At 40.0% G+C, this 24,360-nt stretch overlaps 1 protein-coding gene across 39 annotated transcripts in view; it reads left to right on the top strand.

The window, feature by feature from the left end:
* The window catches only part of KCNMA1 (potassium calcium-activated channel subfamily M alpha 1), an 873,358-nt gene that overhangs the window by 225,112 nt on the left and 623,886 nt on the right, over nt 1-24,360 (top strand). For 38 of the 39 annotated variants that reach the window (XM_075130775.1, XM_075130771.1, XM_075130770.1 and 35 more), the window contains exon 2: nt 7,578-7,742. In XM_075130775.1, coding sequence (XP_074986876.1) covers nt 7,578-7,742 — 165 coding nt within the window. Of the gene's footprint in view, nt 1-7,577; nt 7,743-24,360 lie in introns of those variants that run through there. The other variant, XM_048856388.2, reaches the window with a different exon arrangement.

Genomic DNA, 24,360 nt, shown 5'->3' with positions numbered 1-24,360 from the left:
TCATTGCCTTGTAAGCAATGAAAGGGGGTAAAGAGAACTGCAGATACATCATCCCAGTTTAATAGAATGCAGGGGATGAAGAGACTGCTCTTCTGAAAGATTTTTAAATGAAGTAGAAACACAGATGCATAATGAAAAACCCTTCAGAACGTAGAGTTCTCCCTTGGCTGTTAATAGAGACTGGACAAGCCACTTGCTTCGGATTCCAATACAGTCCTGCCCTAACCTGACAAAAGGATTTGAATGTTTCTTTGGCAGACTTGAAATTGCAGTGTCCGCTTTGAAGAGCTGATGTTCCAGGCATCGTCCCTTGGTGTGGACGTTTCCTGGAGGCAGACTTTGTCCTGTTGCCCAGGTTCTGAGGGTGGGTTGCCAGAACATGTGGTACTTCTGTACTGATGTAGCTAAACAGCACCTGCATTGAGAATACTGGCTCCCTTTAATGTGAAATGGGGATGCGTCAATGCCCTGGTGTTCTGGTCCAGATTATTTTCATACTTGGGTGCTGTTATGATTAGATGAAATTTAGACTCTTCAAATCCACATATTTTAAATGGGAATATCAGAAGTGTTCCCCTCCACCATGGTGGGCCCTCTAATGATGTCTTAACAAAAGACCTTGCAGTCTTTCTCATTGCCAATATTTTTAAGGGTGCTTGGCTGGCCTTCTTCCCACATTTCCAGCCTTTGTGGAAATAGGAAGGATGCATGCTAGCCTCAGTTTATGTTAAGGTTTCCAAAATATCTCTCTGATATCCATTTGATAAGGCAGTCCTGTGTGAGGACAATAGAATATGCAGCATTTGCTAAGTAAATTTTTGTCCATATGTGGTGATCATAGTTTAATTGTTTTGGGTATAAAGGCTAATAGCACAACATTCATGGTCACTTACTAACACTTTGCACCTATATAGCATGGAATCTGAAACTTCTTTTGAAATATTTAATTGTGGAAGCCTCACAGAGCAATTGTGAGTTAGTTCAGTAGTGTACCTAATCTACAGATAGGTAAACTGAAGCATTCAGGATTCCATTTTCAAAAGTGACTGACTAGTGATGCCTCAAATTGAAAAGCAGGCCCCTTTAAAGTGACTCTAACTGGGGACCCAAGCACGGAGGCACCCAAAATCACTAAGCATTTTTGAAAATACAGGCCAAAGTGTTGAAGTCTCTTGTCCACAGTTACATAGTAAGTCTTTGGCAGAGCTGGGAGTCCTATCCAGGAGATTTGATGCCTAATCCCCTGTACTGACCTCTAGAACAGTGCTTCTCAAGCTATCTGATGTGGGGGACCGGCAATTTTTTTTTTCCAATGTGCGCGCAGACCGGTCCGCGGACCACCACTTTGAGTAGCACTGCTCTAGAACACGCATCCTGCTTTCATTTATAAATAAGTGCAGGAAAAGTGTATACAACAAAATATGCATCCTCTCACTTTAATCTATTTAAATGCTCTTGTCATCAAGTAATTAAAATAATGAGCACCTTGTGAAACAACAGGTAAACAGACTGGATAAAGGTAGTATTATCTTACTTATACCTGCTGTGCCTCTAAATAATTCACCAATTAAACAGTACATTTTTTAAAAGTGATTTCTGCCAGTTCGCTGTTGGCTGCAGTGCTGTTTAGTTAATGATTTGAGGTGAAGAAATAATAACAGAGCTGGACTATACAATTGATAAAAGGCTGGGTGTGTGCACAGCGTAAGTGAAACGGGTTTTGAAGCACTCTGGGGAATTGCTGTGCAATCACAGATACATCACAAAAGTGACTTTGAGAAAAGAACCCTGCAATTTCTTTTTTATATTTAAATGCATATTAAACATGTTAAAAGAGAATAGCGAATGTAAGTTGAAAATAAAAATAGACTGAGTCTGTGTTGCTGTTACATAAGAGAAATGTTGAACACATCTGGATGTGTAACATAGCTGTAGTGGTAGCTGGAGTTAAATTTTGCAAAAGTTTCCTTTCTAAGCTTCTATTTTAGTCACTCATGATTTTCTGGAACTTAGACCTTTCAGACTGAATTTTTCTAGGGCTTCAGTTTGCCAGAGGCTGACTTTTTAAGGTAACTTTAAAATTAGATGGAGTTGATTTTTTGCTTCAACAAAATGAGTTGTTCACTGTTTTTGTTGACTGCAGAGTACTGTATTTTGGGGTGATTACAAATCAAGTGTCTAAAATGCAGTTTGATTTTGTTTATCATGGAGAGAAGAATAGATATAATGGTTAATAAAATTTGCAAACTTCCTTGGTTTTACCTTTTCTTGCCTGATGGACCATCAGGCATGTGTGGGTTTTTTGTTGTTTTGTTTTTTTTAAAAATTCAGAACATAAGAACTGTCATACTGGGTCAGACCAATGTCCATGTAGCCCAGTATCCTGTCTTCCAACAGTGGCCAATGCCAGGTGCTTCAGAGGGAATGAACATAACTGGTAAACATCAAGTGATCCATCCCCTATCACCCATTCCTAGATTCTGGCATTTGCAGGTGTTTAACTTCTTCTGCTGTAAGTAATTTGGCAGAACCTGTCCGGTCATTCTTGCATAGGGTGCTAGACGGGGAGTCCGGACAGAACATGGTTCCATTCTGGTTCAGACAATGACTTGTCACATGATGTTGGGCTAGCCATTTCACCTCTGTCTCAGTTTGTCATCTGGAAAGTGGAGATAAATGTACTTGCTTTCCTTTGTAAAGCATGTTGTCATTAATTTAGCACTTCTATAGTGGTAGCACCTAAAAGCTGGAACCAGGTTGGGCTCCATTGTGCTAGGTACTGTACAAACATATAATAAATGACAGTCCCTGCCCCAAAGAGCTTATAGTTTGAAAGACGAGGTAGAACAGGTGGAGAAGACAACAAGCATGCTGGGTGGGATAAGGGAAACTGGGTAACATAAATAAAATAGGCTGTGTGCAGTGCTTAACCAATCAATAGTGGTGATCACAACTTGCCAGCTGCCTAGCCATTGATTGGGTTGTAGTTTACTGTATGCTCTACAGAAGGGGAAATTAATTTAACGGGAATCAAGTTTTTGACGTTTACCAAAGAAAAATGCCAAATGAGAACTAAATATCAGTATGCATCTATTACTATTCTTAGGTCCGATACTACTTACCCCACCTGCAGTATACCAGTACGTCCCCTACTATCCTTAGCTAATGATGACCCAGTGGTGCTGCTGCCCTTCAGCTCTGCACCTGTAGAGTTAATAGATATATCAACTGCTGTTTCAGTATGCTGCTTCACAATATTAATAACTTTATTAAATCAGAGCTGTTCTCTTTTTTTTTCAACCCAAGCAAAGGCACTAGCTCTTAATGAGCACTTGGTCCATGTCAAATTTAATCTTTCAAACACCAATCATTTATCTTTCAAATACCCTGACCAAAAATAGCATGGTTAGATTTCTTTTTAATCTTTGAATTGGAAAATGTAGATAGTTTCCACTCTCAATACTCAAAAAATCTGAATGGATTTTTTTGGACAAAACCTTTTCTCTTTTGGGCAGGAACAAAACCTGTGAAATTTCAGCCCAATAGTGGGACGTATCCGAAAGTTATGCGCTGTGACGATAGGGATAGAACATGGAATTCGGAATCGGACGTCCTTGATTCCATCCTCACTGCACTTACTTGAGTAGGTAAAATGAAATGCATGGTTGCACAGGAGCAATTTTTCTACCTCACAGACAGGTTGTTCCTGTTAATTAATGTTTGCAAAATGCTCTGTGTCCCTCAGATGAAAGGTGATATATGCAAGTGCAAAACTCCTATAAACAGTTCAGTTACAGTGAACAAACAGACTTGCAGGTCGTCATAGAAACTCTAGGTAAAACCTGCCTTCTGTTCCCATTTTTCCTTTCTAAGCAGACATATTGTACAGAGTTAGAGACATTTTAACATAGCATTGCTTCTTTTTAAAGGCAGCAAAGGTAAATGACATTTCCATCTCTACCTAGAGCTGAGGATTTGTTTAACGAAGTCTTAAATCTCCGGTGCAATGCCCTCTTTTTTTTTTTTTTTCTCCAGGTGGCCATTACTTTCAATCAGACCTCATGTTGTACAGCATACATTAACAAGGCCATTCACATACCTCACTGTGGATATCTGCTGGGTGTTCCAAGGTGCTCTAAGGGTGAAAGTAAATTCTTCCAATTAAACAGAAGCACATGCAGTGTGTGTTAGTTTGTGGGAAAATATTATTCCTAGTTTACATAGATTATCTGTCTGCCTCTGTAGAACACACAACATTTAAGTTTATATGAGATTAATTCCTTAACATTATGCAGTTTTCCTAACTGGGTATGTATATTCATGCTGTGTGACTTTATATGTATTTTAATTATTTTAGTGAAAAATAGGCTTATAACCTTCTTGGCAAGTACTGTAACTATTTTTTCTAAATATCTGTGGGATGGATTTGAGTCTGTGTTGCTATTACATAAGAGATGTCGAACACATCTGGATGTGTAATGCAGCTGTAGTGGTAGCTGGAGTTAAATTTTGCAAGAGTTGCCTTTCTAAGCTTCTATTTTAGTCACTCATAATTTTCTGGAACTTAGACCTTTCAGACTGAAATTTTCTAGGGCTTCAGTTTGGATTATAGGCCACTGAGCGACTTTAGACATGCGGTATTCCCCAGTACAGTAATAGCCATGGTGTCTGTAGAAGCTGGACTCTAGATTGTACCAGACCGGGGGACTGGCCTTTGGGACTCTTCACTTACCTGGCAAGGCAGTAGTGTTCCTATTTGCATGTTTCTCATTATATTCTTATTATATACCTGTTACAACCCATACCAGCACAGTATATTTTCAACCGATTATATTTTCAACCCGTACCAGCACAGTAACAAGAGCTGGTGGACAGGGGGAAATTGTATAACGTGGGTGACACAGCAAAAATCCATCATGAAGACATCACTGTGTGGAATTGTACTGTAGATTTTTCTCTCACATTTTCTTGAGGGATCTCCAGACTTTGCAAGACTAGTGATTATGCTGGCAGTTTGCCAGGAGCCTGCGGGACTGCACCTACTTTTAATATAAATGCATCACAGACTAAATGCACACAACCATAATATTTGTACTTGTATTTAGCGGAAGTGAGATTGCATATTGTTTCAGCATATTGGCAATAAAACCTTGCCTTTGCTTATCTTTCTCCTCTTAAATGGAAGGAAGTAAATAGTGAGCTACACTTTAGGGCTCCATATGTCACACCTAGTCCTTAAACAGACCATGAGCTCAAGTAAGAGGAACTTTTTCCTAGCTAAAGCACAGGAGACATGGGTATTTTTGTTCCCAGTTTTGCTACAGGCTCATTGTATGACCTTGGGCAAGTGACTTAGGCCCACGCTTTCCAAAATATTTTTGAGTATTCAACGTGAAGCACCTGGGACCCTGATTCTGAGATTTGCTAAGAACCTCACAGTTTACATTGACTCAGCTGGAGTTGAGTGGCTTCTACCTCTGAAAATCAGATATGAGATGTATGAAGTTAAAATTAAAAATCACAGAGATCCCCACATGACAATAATGTTTTTAACCATTTTTATGGTAGGGCACTACTCTGTCTTGCAGACGAAAGGAAAAGCCTTCTGGGTTGGCTAATGCACAGCATATTATTTCTGTACCAGTGCCCTGTGTGTACCAATAGAAACTACATCACCCATTCAGAAAAACATCTACATACATTTTTCTTTCTTTTCCTGTTTTATAATACAAACGTTAACCTTGGCACAGGGCATTTCCTGAGGATTGACTGACCTATCTTGGTGATATCTTGGGTCATCTGTTCCACCTAGTCAGCCTTTAATCCTCAGGGAATGTCTTGTGCCTCAGTAGTAATTTATTGCTTAAAACAATGAGCTCATTTCTGTGGGTTGTTTTATGCATATGGAATTCAGTAATTTTTTTTCAGTGCTGATTGCAATGTCTGATTCATCATATCCATATTGATGAGTGAATGAGGTCCAAGTACTCAAAGGAAAGGAAGGTGACTTTTTTTTATCTTTCCTACAGATGTTTACATAGAAAGCAGTGAGTACTGTTTTAACCACAATTGATTGATTTTTAGTTAATAACACTATAATTATTTGTCCAGTTACAAGAGACATCCCATAGCACTACTTAGGGCATGGGCAAAACTAAGGGAGCAATCTCCTTGGCTAACTGAGATCCAGAGCTGTGAGAGTCTGAGAGAACAATTGATCAGCTCCACACTACATTGTTAGTCTTTCTCTAATACTTTTTATTCACAAATTCGGTATGATTGTTGTATAAGTGCAATAATGTTCAGTCTCCAGGAAGTGCCTTTGGTTTTATACCTTACTACATGATCAAGGTCTTGCGGTTATCTTACAATTGTATATCTGTTCAGGTGTGGTTTCCTACTCATAACACCCTCATCAATGTCACATATGATCGATATGTTGGGATATTCCAAAAGGAACTGATAGCAGTTGATTTCAAGCATTGCTTGCTAGGCTAGTGTGTTCTATAGGCTTGATCTTGAAAGGTACTGAGCCCTCCTGGTAGGTGCTGAGTGCCTTCAACCCTCTTTGATATCAGTGGGAGTTGAGAGTGCTTAACAGTTTGCAGAATTGAGTTCTGCTGTCTCTCCTAAGCATAGCTTGTGCAGCACAGTTTGTTGAATTATCAGGTAGTCATTAGTATTATGTTGGTCTGTCGTCACCCAAGACACGTTCATGACCTATTATGATCTGTTGTATATCATATATATTTTTTAAAATAATGCAGTGTAATCCAGGCTGGTTTTGTCTTTCTCTTCCTTGATTCCTCTGTGGACTCCATGACTAGCATGTAGAAGCCAGTTGTAAGAATACAGCATCCTTGCTGCAGCATTTGCCCATGATGGATATGGATTCCAATGAATGTGGCTCATCGGTCAGCTTACTTAGTGCTGCGGAGACTCCTTTTTAATGTCTATCTCTTGGCTCTATAATAGCCAGCAATTTACAGATAGAGGAGTTCCTCTGACGTATCAAATATCTCCACTGAAACAATGGCTCACTGACAGCACAGCGGCTCACTGAAGATTCTCAACTGCGTAATTTGTTTCCTTCTCTTGTGATAATGATTGTCTTATTACATTGGACTCCCCATTGTAGACTTACTTAGAAAACTAAATTTGAGAGATTGCAAATGAAAATTTTACATAAATTGTGCTCACATTTACTAAACATCTATATAAATTAAAAACCTCAGTGTATGCTCTGCATGTGTATGTTTATAATAAATATATGAATAAGTGGCTGCATAATTACAAAAGTCATAGTTGCCAGTTACTCTGCACACAGTACTAAGGATGGAACTCTGATTCTTTGGTGTCAAAAATGCCTTTAAGACTTGAAGTAAAGGAGAAGCTCTATGAGGTAGTAACTAGTAGTTAGGCTTTTTATAGGGCTGCCACTAGAGAGGGACAGAATCACGACCATCTAACAAGGTAGTGGACAGAGAGCATGCTGTACTAATTCTGTTCTAGGAACAGGCTTTTGAAGTGTGACTGTTGCCATGATAAACATTCTAAATCTTCTTTTTACTTTACAGGAGGCCCAGAAGATTAATGCTGGTGGGGAAACCCAGGCTGATGGGACCTGTAAACCTACAGATGAGAAAGAGGAGACTGTCGCAGCAGAAGTGGGCTGGATGACCTCTGTGAAAGACTGGGCAGGAGTGATGATATCTGCCCAGACTCTAACTGGCAGAGTCCTTGTGAGTTTTACCCAGTTTGCTCAAATCTTCTTTAAAAAGAGTAATTGTTAATGAGCTCTTCATCTTATTGTCTCAGGAGGGCTTGGTTTTGCTAATCAGCTCTATGCCACACCACTAATTCTCTCCCTTCACAATTTCTCTTGGAAATGAAAAAGGCAGACCTGCTCCCATTGCTGAGACAGTGAGTTATGAAAGTCCTTTTTTGTTGTAGATAGGGACTGATTTTTCTATCTACACCAATATTTTTGCAGGCATAATTTTGCATGCCTCCCCAGGCAATACATGGTTCCCATACTGTGGCAGACCTGGTGAATTTCCTACTAGTTCATTATTAGTGTAAAACTGTTAGCTTATTGACTAGTGGGCACAACGTTACGCTTCAAAAGTGGAGGCCAGATTGAAAATCGGGCTCAATGAGAATGGGTTTTTTTAGCTGTTAGTAGGAATGGTAGAATAGGATTTGAATGAGATGTGCAATGTGGATTATCTTGGTTCCCACAAAGCTGTGATGATATATTTTTTTTTATCTAATCAGAAAATCCAGATAAACAAATGGGGCTGTACATCAGAAATTGAAAAGACATAATTTTGTGGTCAAAAAGTGTACTAGAAAACCAGAAAGTTTTCACTCAGTTAAATCCAGTCAGGTAATTTTGCAGTCCTGTTAACTACTGCTGCATTTCTACTGGCCTGATCTGAAACCCGTTGAGGTCAAGGGAGAATCTTCTCTGTGCTTCAGATTAGGCCCGATGTCAATGGTTTTGTGCTTAATACAGAGAATGGTCATATAACGTGGGTTGAATTCTGTGTGCCAATCCCAGGGAAACTAAGTGGGCCATCTGTGGTAATATGGATTTAACTGAAAGCAGATTTTTGTCTTTGATTTTTAATTTTGGGAAAAGAGTTTTTATTGCTCATAGGGAGCTTAAGAAAAGATGTTGCTGCTCATGGGCTGATATTTTCCTTATTGTCTAAGCATCTTCTCTGTGAAATTTATTAGAATTCCTTAACACATGGGGCTTTTCAGGCTTTTAGGCTGACTCACAATGCAATGTTAAGGTGATACAGACTCTATTATTCATATTGTTCTGTATTGCTTTCCACAGTAATTTATTTAGATTGTTTTTCTTAATAAAATTCTATTGCTGTCTTACTTTAAGTCCTAGCCCTAGACTATTGACAAATGTCTCTCCTCTTGTTCATGCTATCGATATCTGTGGTATGTTTTGCACTCATTCAACAGAGATCTGATCTGCAGGTGGATCTAAAAAGAAAATTTTATTTGGACTCTCCTCCCCACTTATTTTCTGCTTTCTGGCTTATTAACCTGTGCAGCCCATTTTACCTGACTGCCTATTGGGATATTGCTTTTAGATTTAGGGCTTGTCTCCATTTAAAATGCTACAGAGGTGCAGCTGCGATACTGTAGTGCTTCAGTGTAGACACTGCCTAATCCGATGGGAGGGGTTTTTCCATTGGCGTAGATAATCCACCTCCTCAAGAGATAGTAGCTAGGCTGCTAGAAGAGTTTTTCTGTCCGTCTAGCGGTGTCTACACAGGGACTTAGGTCATCTTAACAACGCTGCTTAGGTGGATTTTTCACACCCATGACCAATGTAGTTAAATAGACTTAATTTTCTAATGTGGACCAGGCCTTAGTTCTGACCTTCTCTGTGTGAGCCTGACATACCAGTCATCTTATGAAGAGTGGTGTACTGGTTTCCACATGATTTCTTGACATCTCCAGCATTAAAAGTGGAAAATCTTAATGATCTGACTCTTTCCTGTAAATGTGCTGATTTCTCATGTGCCGATGTATTCCTTTGCATGTGCTGATTTATTTATCAAGGATGAAATTCACCCCAGGATAGGAATCTTACATAAGCACTTATTCCCCACTTAAACCTTTAAGGGAGTTGTAGGAATTTATGCCTGTTCTCTGAGCTGGGGTGAATTTCACCACAAATTCAAAGTTAAGGGTAAAATCTGAACCATAAAAAATGGAGCAGTTTATCTTACTAGAGTTGCTTCCAGGCATTAAGAGAGCTTTTAAAGTTGTTGTTGTTGTTTTTTTTTCCAGTTACACTAGTTAATCATTTCATTATTCTTTGTGTTTAAAATACACCATTTCTCCTGAAATCAATTAGTTTATTCCCAATGTTTTATCTAGAGACAATGGACCTACTTCTGACCCTTGGTAAAATTCACTGTTTCCTTGAGTATTTCAGTTAGGCAGCATATTTGCTAGAATATTTGTGGAAATTGAACACTGCTGAATCTAGATTCGTATTTTTATCTGATTGACTATTTGTTGGAAAATATTTTGAGAGATTCACCCATGAATTCCTAATGAATTAACATAGCCCACTCCGGAAAGCTATTATGTTTTTATCCAAGTACAATGTAGAAATTTCTAAAGGTAATGGCTTTACAGTGTTATTGAGGATCACAATACGACCAGATAGAGCTGTGGCTGAAGAAATTAAAGTACCTTTTCATACTGTAGGCCAGAGTTTAACTCAAAATCAATCTTTCACATTCACTATTAAATAACCTTTAGGAACTGGTCCCCTGAACGCTGACTTGAGAGAAAAGTTGTAATTGATTTTTAGTGCAGCAGGATTGCATGAAAGCTGTTATGTAACTGCTGTCTGGATTTATTTGCTAAGTGAAGGAGACAAGTTAGCAAAGTGTGGTGTAAACATCAGTTTAAAGTGGAACCTCATTAATGTTTTCTTCTCATCAAAAAAATCTCGCTTAATCATTCTTATCTGGGCAGTCATTTCCTTGGAAGTGACTTGCAGTGGGGTGACAAATTCTGTCTGTGAAACCTAAATTGAATGTTTGCAGGACCAATTTCTACTGAAGCTTCGTGTCAGGTCTAGTCAAGCTTTCAGCTCATCTTTGCAAACCTCATGAAGTGTTTTTCCTAACTTAACAAATTCTTGCACAAGTGCTTAGAGTGGGTGAGTGTGATAGCATACATTTACACTTACTGCAGCTGAGCTATATTTGCCCCTCAATCAGCTTAAACACTGTGCTGTTAGAATGTGCCATGGGTCTACTAAGATGACTACCTATATTTCAAGGAAATAAAGAGTATAGGTATGAAAAGTACAGGGCAAAGCTTATTTTTAAGGGACACCATCCCACAATGATATAAGATCCTACACTTTTGTAACAGTGTATGATCTTTTGCACAATTATTTACAGAATTGTTGCTTTAAACCAAACATTTAGCCTGATCAAGTAATTCTTAGATGCCTCTTATGGCATATTGGTCATGGGTCAATAGGCAGAAAATAAGGTTCCCTAAAAATACAGGGCAGAGGGCCTTCCTCAATCTCAGTTCTAGACCTGATCAGGAATTTTTAATGAAATATTTTTTCATCAGAAAATGCTGATTCCTCAAAATATAAGCTGTTGGTTGGGTTTGATAAATTTCTCATTTTGAGAAAAATAAAGAAAAAAAGCTTTTGAAATTGTTGAAATATCCTGTTTCGAGCTTTTGAAAATTTAAAGTTTTATTTTTCAAATTGTTTAAAAAGACAAGCTAATAATTGTAAAACAAACAAACAAAAAAAAAGAGATCAAAAATGAAATTAAGTTTTGATTGACCTGAAGTGATTTTTTTCAGATTGTTGGTTTGTGAAAATTTTCAAGATTTTGACTATTTGTTCTGATTCAGGATGGGAAAACATTTTGAAATCTTGAAGACGTTTCCAACATGGGAAACCTCATTTCCTGCCCAGCTCTATGCAGCTTATCTGGAAGAAATTTATATAACCTCTTCTTCTTCTAGCTGCCTGGTTTGCTGCATTTTCCATCAAATTTATCTTCTGTGCATCTTTCTATGTTTTCTTGTGGCCTTGAATGAGAAGATGCAAGTACTCAGCACTACGTAAAATAGAATGTCACCTTTGTTCAAGAGCATAAGCTAAGATACTGCTGTACGAAGCCTGCCATGATCAACAAAAAATGGAAATGTGAATAATTTGATTACCTCAGAAGTTTATCTTGTTCACTGTCACCTTGCTACTGCTGTTTGTATTATTTATTTTTGGTGTCCTCCTTAAAGAGGAGATAGACTTAGATTGTGAAATGTACCAAAACATGTTGGAAAAAATCTTGGATGATCATTAGGGGTGTGATTTTAATTAAAGGTGAATTAATGTGGCTTTGAAAAATAAATAAATTAAACATGTAAAGCTGCTGTAAGACTTAGAGGTGGAGTCTAAGAAACACACCCTGACTAGCTGGAGTACTGGGTGTCTGGTGTCACCCTTTTACCATTTTGTCTCATAAAATGTTACAAGGATAAAACCAAGGGGTTTATAGAAATAAAACAGACATGTAAAACGAATGGTGCCAAAACATACAGGTATAAATGAGAATGATATCCAAGAAAATTATGTCCCCATTGTAGAATTCTCTTGGGTTGTTTAAAAATTATAGACAAAGAAAATCCATTCCCATTAAATTTAATAGAACTTTTCTTTAAGGCGTACTTGTGGCACCTTAGAGACTAACCAATTTATTTGAGCATAAGCTTTCGTGAGCTACAGCTCAAATAAATTGGTTAGACTCTAAGGTGCCACAAGTACTCCTTTTCTTTTTGCAAATACAGACTAACACGGCTGTTACTCTGGAACTTTTCTTTAAGGGTACTTTTCTTCCCCGCATATAGTAACTTTAGTTGTGTTTCATCTTAAAAATAGAATTAACTGTGACTTACACAAACCTGCTGTTGTCCCATGTTTGTTTATTGTCAATTAAATTATTTACATGAAAGATGCTGTTTCAGGAAACCAAGGTTATTTGTGGAAAAGCATGCAGGTTGTCACACTTCCACTTCAGCTGGTCCTTCTTATTTAAGCTCCAGTAGTATCCTTTGAACTGGTTCTCAGATTACTTCCTAGGAAATGCTGAAGGAGTGGTGTGGCAAGTGTTTTATGTGGTGCTCCTGGGAAGTAGCCAAGCAAATCTGTTTTGGCAGAAATGGGAATTAGGGTATTCCACTTGTTACTGCTTGTACCTTTTCCTGATCTAGTTTTCCTACATAATCCGTATGTCTACATTAACATTCAAGAACAGCCTTATACTTCAAAGTGAAATTCTGTTATGGGGATCCCTTGGAGCAGTTTTTATTTTGATTTGATTGTTAAAGCGGAAATTCCCATCTTGCAACTTGAGAAGCAAGAATGAGGCATGTAGTCATCAAATTATTAAATCATTTGGTCACCATTATTTTTATTGCTGTCATTTTACCATCCTCACTGTAATTTCTGTGCTTAGTGGAGGATTATACAATGTTGTGGTGAAAATACCAGAGTATGTGGAAGCCTTGCTTATAGTAGCCTTCCCACCATTGCAGCTGCAACATGGTGGGACATTTTAGGGGAAAATAAACCAATAAAGATAAACATGCAGGACTAGATTTAATATGCCCAGGCTTTTAGTTTGTGAGTACAATTTTCAAAAGCAGCTAAATCTGGTTTAAAAATGTGCCTTAGACACTTGAGAATTTAAGGGATTTTCTAATGGGGGGTTGGGGGTTAATCTGCAGTGAGTTGACACATTTAACTAACAGTACACAATCCACACTAATAGCGTGCTATAGGAGAGCTGTGCCCTCTTTCAGTTTACTTTATTGGATATGCATGGTGGGGGCTTGTTGTGCATTAAGCATATGTATTCTTGGAGGGCATCCCAGGGTCCTTTGCTTTGTTGCTGAGCAGTGTGCATTCTGCCGTTATTGCAGCTTAGTCTAAAATGGAGTTCTGCAATGGGACAAGACTCCTATTAAAAAGGAATAAAATGTTAAAATAACAGAGGAAAGCACAGTGTTACTACACCATACTGATATGCGGTAGTAATGGTGCAGAGTGTTTTTAGCAGAGAAACATCTAAAAGTCGGCCCAAACCTACATCTGTTGAACCAAACTGAAGTTCTGAGTGAAGCTTGAGAACAGCTTTCCAAGGGGAGTAGTGGAGGCAAAAACCCTAATTTGTTTTAAAACTGAGTCTAATAAGTTTATGGAGGGGTTAGTATGATTGCCTACAATGGCATATGTCCTGTCAGCGACTGCTACTTTCAGATTTCTCAAATGACTGGAGATAGGACGCTATATGGGAAGGGCTCGGAGTTACTACAGATAATTCTTTTTCAGCTTTCAGACTGGTGCGTCTTGCCCACATGCTCAGGATCTAACTGAGTGCCATATTTGGGGTCAGGAAGGAATTGTCCCCCACTTCAGATTGGCAGAGACTTGGGGGGGGGGGAGAAGGGTCACCTTCCTCTTCAGCAGGGGGCACAGTTTGAATTAGAGTAAATGGTGGATTCTCTGTAATTTCAAGTCTTTAAATCAAGACTTGAGGACTTCAGTAGCTCAGCTAGAGGTTATAGAACTATTGCAGGAGTGGGTGTGTGAGGTTCTGTGCAGGAGGTGAGACTAGATGATCATGATGGTCGCTGCTGGTCTTTAAGTCTATGAATTCAGTGTTTTGGTTATGAATCTGCACACTCAGGCACAACTCATTCAGGGGACACGGCCAAGGAGAAGGTATCTCAGATTCTGCTGGAACCTTCTACCCAGGCCTAATATTTTCTTGTTTTTCTCTGCCACTTTTTGTGTCACGTGACGATGTGACACCAAATGTGTTCATGTAGACATCACTAACTGTGTGTCTTTTTTTCTGTCATCTATCTATATGTTGTCATACACAGCAGTATATTTCTGAGCACCTTCCAGGACTCTCATCAAGCTCTGCGAATTCGTCCATCCATTTGTATCACACCTCAAACTTACAGCATTAATAGCTCAGCATTCTTTTAATCTCTTACTTGTCCTTCAGTTTTCAAAGGAACCCCTCCAGGTACCACTTTACAGCTCTTATCTATACTAATTTTCATTTGCCTGGAGATGTTGAAATTACAGTTTGGGAGATGGAAGCTAGATACTTATTGTTTGCAGCTAGAAGGGTTAGAAAGCACACAGATCTGTCTATTCACCTCCCTACCCCGCATCCCTACATAAAGAAGGAAGCAGGTGTTCTCACTTGCTTTCCCATGGCCGCTTGTCCTCCCCCCCTTAACTAGGATATCCACAGTTTTTATGGAAACCGAGAAAAGCCTCTATAGTTCTTTCAGTACTGTGTGTTTTGAGAAAGTACACCCAGTCTGCTGAACAGCTTTGTCAGCGTCAGCTGATACATGACTTCCTGGCTGGCTCCACTACAGTGGTTATTGCTCATTCAGGAGATACAATGGCACAGCAAATATTTCACTTGTTTTCTTCTGTTTTAACAAACATCCTGTAAATGTATAGCAGTGACATATGCTTTATTTTCCTTTCTGGTGTTGTCACACAGGGCTTTTATACGCTGCGTTGGCCTCAAGGAAATAACATCAATGGGAAACATGTATAAAGGTGGGAGTTACACCAGGCCCTTCCAGTTTTACTCCCTTCCTGTTTCACTCCCTCCCTAAGGTCATGTGTGCTCAATGGCACTCGCAGGCCGCATTTGGGAAGGTTTATGCGCCCCGTGCCCTTTTTCCACCCCAAAACCCCTGGGGTTCAAACTGGGATCGGGTCTTCTCCCAGCACTCCAGTCTGGAGGGCTGCAATTCGGGCTCTTGGTTAAGAGCCCCCATCTTGACCGTGGCCAGCTCTGGGCTTGGGCAGCCGCTCCCCACCTTACACCTTCCAGCTTTTACCATCAGTCCTGCCTCCTTGAGGCAGGCCAGCACCCTCTTCACCTAGGACACATGTTCCTCCCAGGTCTGGCTAAAGACACAGATGTCCTTAATGTACGCCAGGGTCAAGTTCTCCATCCCCAACTCAGCTTGTCTAGAATCTCACCAAGCCTAGACTTGGGGTTGACATCAGACACGGTGATGGCTTTAAGCTTCCGATAGTCCCCACAGAACCAGATCGACCCGTCTTTCTTGGGGACCGGCCCCATGGGTGAGGCCCATGGGCTGTTGAACGGCTGGATCACCTCTAAAGCCAGCATGTCCTTGATCTCTCTCTGTCTCTCTCTCTTTCTCTCTCCAGGTTCTGGGCTGTTTTCCCAGTGACTCTGAATGGGGGACACCTGATGGGAGGATTGGCTCCCATCTCAGGTGAGAGATCCACCAGGGGGTCTTCCCCATTCTCCCGACTGTCCCTTACCAGGTCCAGGGGTCTCCTCACTCTCCTCCCACACAGCAACTCAAAAGGGAAGAACCCTGTGGATTCCTGGGACACTTCCCCGTACCACAGGTGGGGCAGGTACTTGTCCCAGTCCTGCAGATGCTTATTCATAAAAGTCCTCAGCATCATCCTCAGGGTCCCATAAAATCTCTCCACCAGCCCATTGGACTGAGAGTGATATGCAGAGGCCCAGATGGGCTGGACCCCACATTTCTCCCACAAGCCCAAGAGCAGGGCTGACATGACATTGGTCACTGGGGAGAGTTTGGGCCAGGAAGGCTCACAGCAGGGTAAAATGACGGCTATTAAATTTACCATGTTAAAAGAAGGTAAATAACAGTGGGCGGGGGGGAAACAAGTCTTGGAAGAAATCTGGCTGATGGTGGTGATCAATTCATTGATAAATTCATATAATTATAGGTTTAGTGAGGTTGTTTTGCTACATATGGCTGCTAATTGCCAGCTTGATTTAAATCCTTAAAAACAGGAAGTGGAGTATAATGGCTTCCTCTCCCTTTAAAGGGTGGTTCTGTCTCTCAACATGCATTTTAACTGATAGGGAACTATTATCTGTCAATGATTTAGTAGGATTGTGTAATGGTCTTTTTAATCTTATTGTCCTCAGCTATCAATAGTTGTGTGGCATTTTCATGCAGGCTCTAATAATAATGGCCTGTGGTTTTTTATTATGATTGTTTTTATGGTACTTTGAAATAGAAATAAAATAAAACATAGAATAGAAAAATAAAATAGAAATATAAAAATAGAAAGACTACATCAGTGATGTAATAACCAATGTTTTTGAATTTTGGATATGTATAATAACAGCTTTTCTTTGTCTTAATACCACATGTCTGTTTAATACCAAGGAGGCTACTTTTCCACTAGCTATTTTCTCAGACTGTTGACTTTTCTTTGAAAACTTGCGTTGAGGATTTGTTCAGAATGAGTGCTACAGGACAGCTAGATTTCACACAACTGGTTCCATTTGTTTGGGAATTGAATGCAATTGAATTTGATCTGCACCTTCCCCTTTACTTGCCCTACTTAATCTCTCAGGAGTTGGAACATCAAATCTGCGAAGAAAGTAGGTTACAGTTTCTTTTTTATTGAGTTTTTGAAGAAAATCCACCAAGAGAACTGTGGTTAGAGATGGATATAGAAATCCGCTGCGCTCCTTCTCACCTCTGCATTGTTCCGTGAAGATGCTCCCCTGTATCATATTTATATGTGTTATATGTTGAAAGGAGCATGACACTGTAACAAGGACATAAGTGGCCATGATGGGGCTTAATCCCGTCACCTGTAAGACAAGGGGTTAGGAGCCCATTAGTGTACCTGTGACTGTTTGTTTGGTTTTTTTCCTCCTGGCCTAGTGGGGGGTAGAGTTAAGTAAGGATCATTAGATATCTGGGCCTTCTAAGGAAGTTGAAGCAACTCAATATAAGAACATAAAAATGGCCCTACTGGGTCGGACCAAATGTCCATCTAGCCCAGTATCCTGTCTTCGGACAATGGACAGTGCCAGGTACCCCAAAGGGAATGAACAGAACAGGTACTCATCAAGTGACCCGTCCTCTGTCGCGCATTCCCAGCTTCTGGCAAACTGGCTAGGGACACCATTCCTGCCCATCCTGGCTAATAGCCATTGATGAACCTATCCTCCATGAATGTATCTAGTTCTTTTTTGAACCCTGTTATGGTCTTGGCCTTCACAACATCCTTTGGCAAGGAGTTCTACAGGTTGACTGTGCATTGTGTGAAGAAATACTTCCTTTTATTTGTTTTAAATCTGCTGCCTATTAATTTCATTTGGTGACCCCTAGTTCTTGTGTCAGTAAACAACACTTCCTTATCTGCTTTCTGTACACCAGTCATGATTTTATACACCTCAATCATATCTCCCCTTAGCCATCTCTTTTCCAAGCTGAAAAGTCCCAATCTTATTAATCTCTCCTCATATGGAAGCTGTTCCATACCCCTAATCATTTTTGTTGCCCTTTTCTTAACCTTTTCAAATTCCAGTATATCTTTTTTGAGATGGGGTGGCCACATCTGCACACAGTGTTCAAGATAGGGGCGTACCATGGATTTACACAGAGGCAATCTGATATTTTCTGTCCTGTTATCTATCCCTTTCTTAATTATTCCCAGCATTGTTTGCTTTTTGACTGCCACTGCACATTTAGTGGCTGTTTTCAGAGAACTATCCCCAATGACTCCAAGATCTTTCTTGAGTGGTAGCAGCTCATTTAGACACCATTTTATATGTATAGTTGGGATTATGCTTTCCCATGTGCATTATTTTGCATTTATCAACATTAAATTTCATCTGCCATTTTGTTGCCCAATCACCCAGTTTTGAGAGATCCTTTTGTAGTTCTTTGTAGTGTGCCTGGGTCTTAACTATCTGTTAGATGGGGTGGGATCTGAGTTACTACAGAGAATTCTTTCTTGGGTATCTGGCTGGTGAATCTTACCCATATGCTCAGGGTTTAGCTGATCGCCATATTTGGGGTTGGGAAGGAATTTTCCTCCAGGGCACATTGGAAGAGGCCCTGGAGGTTTTTCGCCTTCCTCTGTAGCATAGGGCATGGGTCACTTGCTGGAGGATTCTCTGCTCATTGAAGTCTTTAAAACACGATTTGAGGACCTCAGTAGCTCAGACATAGGTGGGAGGTTTTTCGCAGGAGTGGGTGGGTGAGATTCTGTGGCCTGCGTTGTGCAGGAGATCAGACTAGATCATAATGGTCCCGTCTGACCTTAATATCTGTGAATCTTTAGTAATTTTGTATCATCTGCAAATTTTGCCAGCTCACTGTTTACCCCTTTTTCCAGATCATTCATGAATATGTTGAATAGGACTGGTCCCAGAACAGACCTCTGGGAGACACCTCTATTTACCTCTCTCCATTCTGAAAACTGACCATTTATATCTACACTTGTTTCCTATCTTTTAACCAGTTACCAATCCATTAGAGCACCTTCCCTCTTATCCTGTGGCAGCTTACTTTGCATAAGAGCTTTGGTGAGAGACCTTGTCAAAAGCTTTCTGAAAATCTAAGTATGCTATATCCACTGGGTCCACATGCTTGTTGATCCCCTCAAAGAATTCTAGTAGGTTGGTGAGGCATGATTTCCCTTTATTAAAACCATGTTGACTTTTCCTCAACAAACTATGTTCATCTATACATCTGAGAATATTGTTCTTTATTATAGTTTCAACCAGTTTGCCCACTACTGAAGTCAGGCTTACGGGCCTGTAATTGCTGGGATCACCTCTGGAGCCCTTTTTAAAAATTGATGTCACATTACCTATCCTCCAATCATCTGGAACAGAAGCTGATTTAAATGATAGGTTACAGACTATAGTTAGTAGTTCTGCAGTTTCTCATTTGAGTTCTTTCAGAACTCTTGGGTGAATACCATCTGGTCCTGGTGACTTATTGCTGTTTAATTTATCAATTTGTTCCAAAACCTCCTCTAATGATACCTCAATCTGGGACAGTTCCTCAGATTTGTCACCTAAAATCTGTCATCTCAGGTTTGGGAATCTCCCTCACATCCTCAACTGTGAAGGCTGATGCAGAGAATTCATTTAGTTTCTCTGCAATGGCCTTATCATCCTTGAGTGCTCCTTTAGCACCTCAATTGTCCAGTGGCCCCACTGGCTGTTTAGCAGGCTTCCTGCTTCTGATGTACTTAAAAATTTTTTTGCTATTACTTTTTGAGTCTTTGGCTAACGGTTCCTCAAATTCTTTTTTGGCCTTCCTAATTGTATTTTTACACTTCGTTTACCAGTGTTTATGCTCCTTTCTGTTTTCCTCACTGGGATTTAACTTCCACTTTTTAAAGGATGCCTTTTTGGTCTTTCACTGCTTCTTTTATTTTGTTCAGCCATGGTGGCTCTTTTTTTGGTTCTCTTACTATGCTTTTTAATTTGGGGTATACATTTAAGTTGAACCTTTATTATGGTGTCTTTAAAAAGTTTCCATGTGGCTTGCAGAGATTTCGCTTTTGGCACTGTACCCTTTATTTTCTGTTTAACTAACCTCCTCATTTTTGTGTACTTCCCCTTGCTGAAATTAAATGCTACAGTGTTGGGCCGCTGTGGTGTTTTTCCTGCCACAGGGATATTAAATTTAATTATATTATGGTCACTATTACCAAGCAGTTCAGCTATATTCACCTCTTGGACCAGATCCTGTGCTCCACTTAAGACTAATCAAGAATTGCCTCTCCTCTGGTGGGTACCAGGACCAGCTGCTCCAAGAAGCAGTCATTTAAGGTGTCAAGAAACTTTATCTCTGCATCCCATCCTGACGTGACCTGTACCCAGACAATATGGGGATAATTGAAATTCCCCATGATTATTATTGAGTTTTTTATTTTAATAGCCTCTCTAATCTCCCTGAGCATTTCAGTCACTATCACCATCCTGGTCAGGTGGTCGGTAATATATCCCTACTGCTATATTCTTATTATTAGAGCATGGAATTTCTATCCATAGAGATTCTGTGGTACAGTTTGATTCATTTACGATTTTTACTTCATTTGATTCTGTGCTTTCTTTCACATATAGTGAGTGCCACTCCCCCACCAGCCCGACCTGTTCTGTCCTTCCGATATATTTTGTACGCTGGTATTACTGTATCCCAGTGATTATCCTCATTCCACCAAGTTTCTGTGATGCCTATTATATCAATATCCTCATTTAATATGAGGCACTCTAGTTCACCTATTTTATTATTTAGACTTCTAGCATTGGTATATAAGCACTTTTAAAACTTGTCTCCTTTTAGCTGTCTACCATTACATGATGTAATTGATTGGGACTCTTTTTTATTTGACTGTTTCTGATCAGACCCTGACTGTATTTTATCATTTTCCATCCTCTCGTCCTCACTAGGACATAGATATTCTCTATTAATAGATGCTCCCCTGAGGGATGTCTGAACCATATGCTCCCCTGCACCTGTCAGCTTCCCCCAGCCCTTAATTTAAAAACTGTTCTATGACCTTTTTAATATGAAGTGCCAGCAACCTGGTTCCATTTTTGGTTTAGGTGGAGAGGGAGATTATATATGTTTGTTTATTAAAAAGGAGACAGGAGTTTCCTGTGGAGAGAAGCCCACAGAAAGCAGGTTAGCCTGAGAGGTGGAAGAGCAGTTAGTTCAGCAGAGAAGGTAGAAGCCAAAGACCTGAGAATCAAAGGGAGGCCATGCTAAGCACAGGGGGCTTAGCATGGCCTGGGGAAACAGCAGGATGTCAGAAGAAGCAGAGCTAGCTGCTTAATACAGGGCCCCTGGAAACCTAGAGTTGAGAGTGGGCCTGCGTTTCCCTACCAGCCTGTGAGAAAGAGGAAGCGGCATACACACACAATGGAAACAATACTGAACCGAGGGTGGGGCTGAAGACTGACCCCAAAGGACAGGCTGAGGAACAGCCCAAGGGGATGGGGGTGAAGGCTTTCTTGAAAGTTCACAAAATTTCCCAATACAAGTTGGACCTTTTTGTTCCACCAAAAAGGGGCCTGAACTTCATGTGTTTTGGCCAGAGGGCTGAGCCAAGGGAGAACTGTAGGGAGGCAAATGGCCTGCAGGAGGCAATGTAGACAGAGGCCCCTTGCAACTTTGCAGCTTGACACATGGGGATGTTGCAGGTAGTGAGTACACTGCCTTACAGTGGCATTTCAAAATGCAAAAGCTACAGTTCATTCTTTGGGGAAATACTTAGTCTGCCTCTGAATGGTTGTTAAAGTACTGATTATTTGTTACTCATAGTCTTGATTACTTATTTTAAATGGTCCTCTGCATTCTTTATACAGGAAACAATCACTATTTCTGCTTTTTTACTCTCTTATTTAGAGCCACTGAGTAAACTTATTGACCTGATTGGTCTTGCCCCAATCTACAGTAGGGCTAAATTTGGTCCCACATTTGTAGCTATAGATAAATCATTAAATCAACCTGTGAATCCATGTGCATGCACATTCTGTTATATGCCCCACACTCTTCGAATCTAATCTATTGATTTCAATGCTGTTGGTATTCAAACAGATAATTTAAAAGAAACAGATACGTTGAATAAAGAATCCCCACGCATCTCCAATCTCTCTCATGCTTTCTCTCTCTGTGAAAATGCAAGATGGGAAGAACTGTAGAAAGGTGCCAGTAGCTCAAAGGCTAACAGCAGGAGGCTATTACCTCTGCCATTACCTCTGTTAAGGAGCTGATCTTGCAAGATATGGAGCATCTCAACTCTCACTGAATTCCACGTGAATTGAGGGAGTGCAGAGGGTAGTTAATTTTCTCTAGTGTGGTGAAGATTTGTCATGACTCCCCTCTCCCCACAACAGAAAACTTAGCTCTGATAATAGTTAAAAGCCATTAATTCCTGTTAAAGAAGGGTCTGTAACCATATGTATGTGTTCAAATATGTCAGCGCTTTCTTTGATATTAAATTTGCATACCAGTGTATAAAAGTTTCAGTCCCAGCAAAGCAATCTATTGGTATGTTTTTTGCATTTCTGTATATAGTTATATTAGAATATAGCTATTTTACTCTATATAGCACCACAGTTGGGTGTGAAAAGATCTACCTGAGTTATTTATTCATATTTCTGTTAGAAAAAAACAAAAATCAAACAATAACAGCAACAGCTTTGAAATGTTCTTCTATTAGCATTTCTGGGTGTGCCATTTTCCAAATGGCATTCACCACTGCACTGCTAATTGGATTGGGGGGGGGGGGTTCCTTTCCAAATGAGTACTTACTTGGCTACTGGGTAATATACATTGTATTAAGGTAAGGCTCATAAAAATGGTAATAAACACAATGGGAAGACTCTGGAGCCATAGTAAAGGCAAGTGCTATTCATGATTTCCATCTCTTCCCTCACTCCATTTCTCCAGCCTGTTATCCTCACCGTGCAAGGCCTGAGGCAACCTTGGTATCCTAATCAATGGCTGCTGTACAACCTATTCCCCTCACAGGTAGAAGAACAGTAGTACCTTATTACCTTGTACGAATCCATTGCAGCACCTATAACTGGATGAATTTAGTACTATGCTGAAAAATCCAGATATTTCAGCTGAGATTTCTAAAAGATATTTGAAAAAGTTAGGTGCGTAAGTTCCATTGACTTCAGTGGGAGTTGAGTGCCTAACTCTCCTAGGCTTTAGAAAATCTAAGCATTCAGCTTTTCTAGCTTCTGAGGCCCACTAATAGGCTATATACATGCTGTAATGAACTGTAGCTGAATTTACACTACTCTTGCTGAAGCAAGCAAGCTGCCTTTTGTGTAGATCCATGTATCTTCCTAAAATAATATGCTGTATTTGTCTGTCAACATATCATAAGCAGGAGATTTATTAAAAATAATATCAAGTAAAAAGCACCCGGGAGAGAAATGAGTGTAGATGAAGCAGTGTCATACAAAATACATTTTGTAGCTTTCTAAGTAAGCTCAGTGCCCTGAGAACTCATGGAGAGTTTGGCAAAAAAATGCAAAGTTTAAAAAAAAATCAGTGAAGTATTAAAAATATTGTGTATAATTATAGTGAATTTTCCTGTGAACATTTTAGCATGGCTGTATATAGTAGGTATTTTTGGTTTCTTCAGATTGTTTTGATTTCTTATTTTGAGTCTCTTGCTGGGCCATTGCTGAATTTTTAAGCTCATGATCTGGAGTTAATAAAAAAGTCCAGAATAAAGTATAGTTATGCAGTACCTATAGTGAAATACAGCAACCTAGAAATTACGTGGGGCCATTTCCTAGTCCCATTGAAGTCATTGGACTTTGGTCATTGACTTGAATTAAAGCAGTATGTGGCCCTACAGTACAAAAACTTCTCTTCAATTTTGCAGTGGACTTCAAGGGATGGCACTTATGTCATTTTTTGTCCTGTTGTTGTCAAGGTTGTCCATGTTCCTGCAAGCCTGGCATGCAGGATAGGAGGAGAATTTTCAGGAACAAAGCAACATCATAAGAACCCCAAAGATGGACAAGAAGGTGTTGCAAGTATGGCACTCAAAATCAGTGGCTAATCTCTCATAAATTTTGGCCCTCCTTTCTTGCTCTCTATGGGGAAATATCCCAGCGTAGGCAGCCTGTCAGAACCTTGTATCAGCTAGTTATAAAATGAGCACACAGTCTTTCCCCAATGCATTTGTAACCCACTTGTCAGTGTGCCTTATCCATCTGTACCTGATCCACAAAGGATAGGAGTCTATCACAGCTCTCTGCTAGAGACTCTGTGAGCGGGGGTGGGGGAGGAAGAGTTAACTCAAGTTGTAGAGTCTCATGCTTTTTTAGCTCTTGGGGTTCCCAGTTCAATTGTTGATGATGTCTTCGGAGCCAAGATGGTAGCTGTTGCCCATTGTCTTGGCCAGGGGTGGCCAACCAGTGGCTCCAGAGCCAC

This window comes from Caretta caretta, chromosome 7, assembly GCF_965140235.1.
Source record: "Caretta caretta isolate rCarCar2 chromosome 7, rCarCar1.hap1, whole genome shotgun sequence".
Lineage (NCBI taxonomy): Eukaryota > Metazoa > Chordata > Testudines > Cheloniidae > Caretta > Caretta caretta.
Note: the sequence above shows the minus strand (reverse complement) of the source record. Positions and strands in the feature narration are given on the sequence as shown.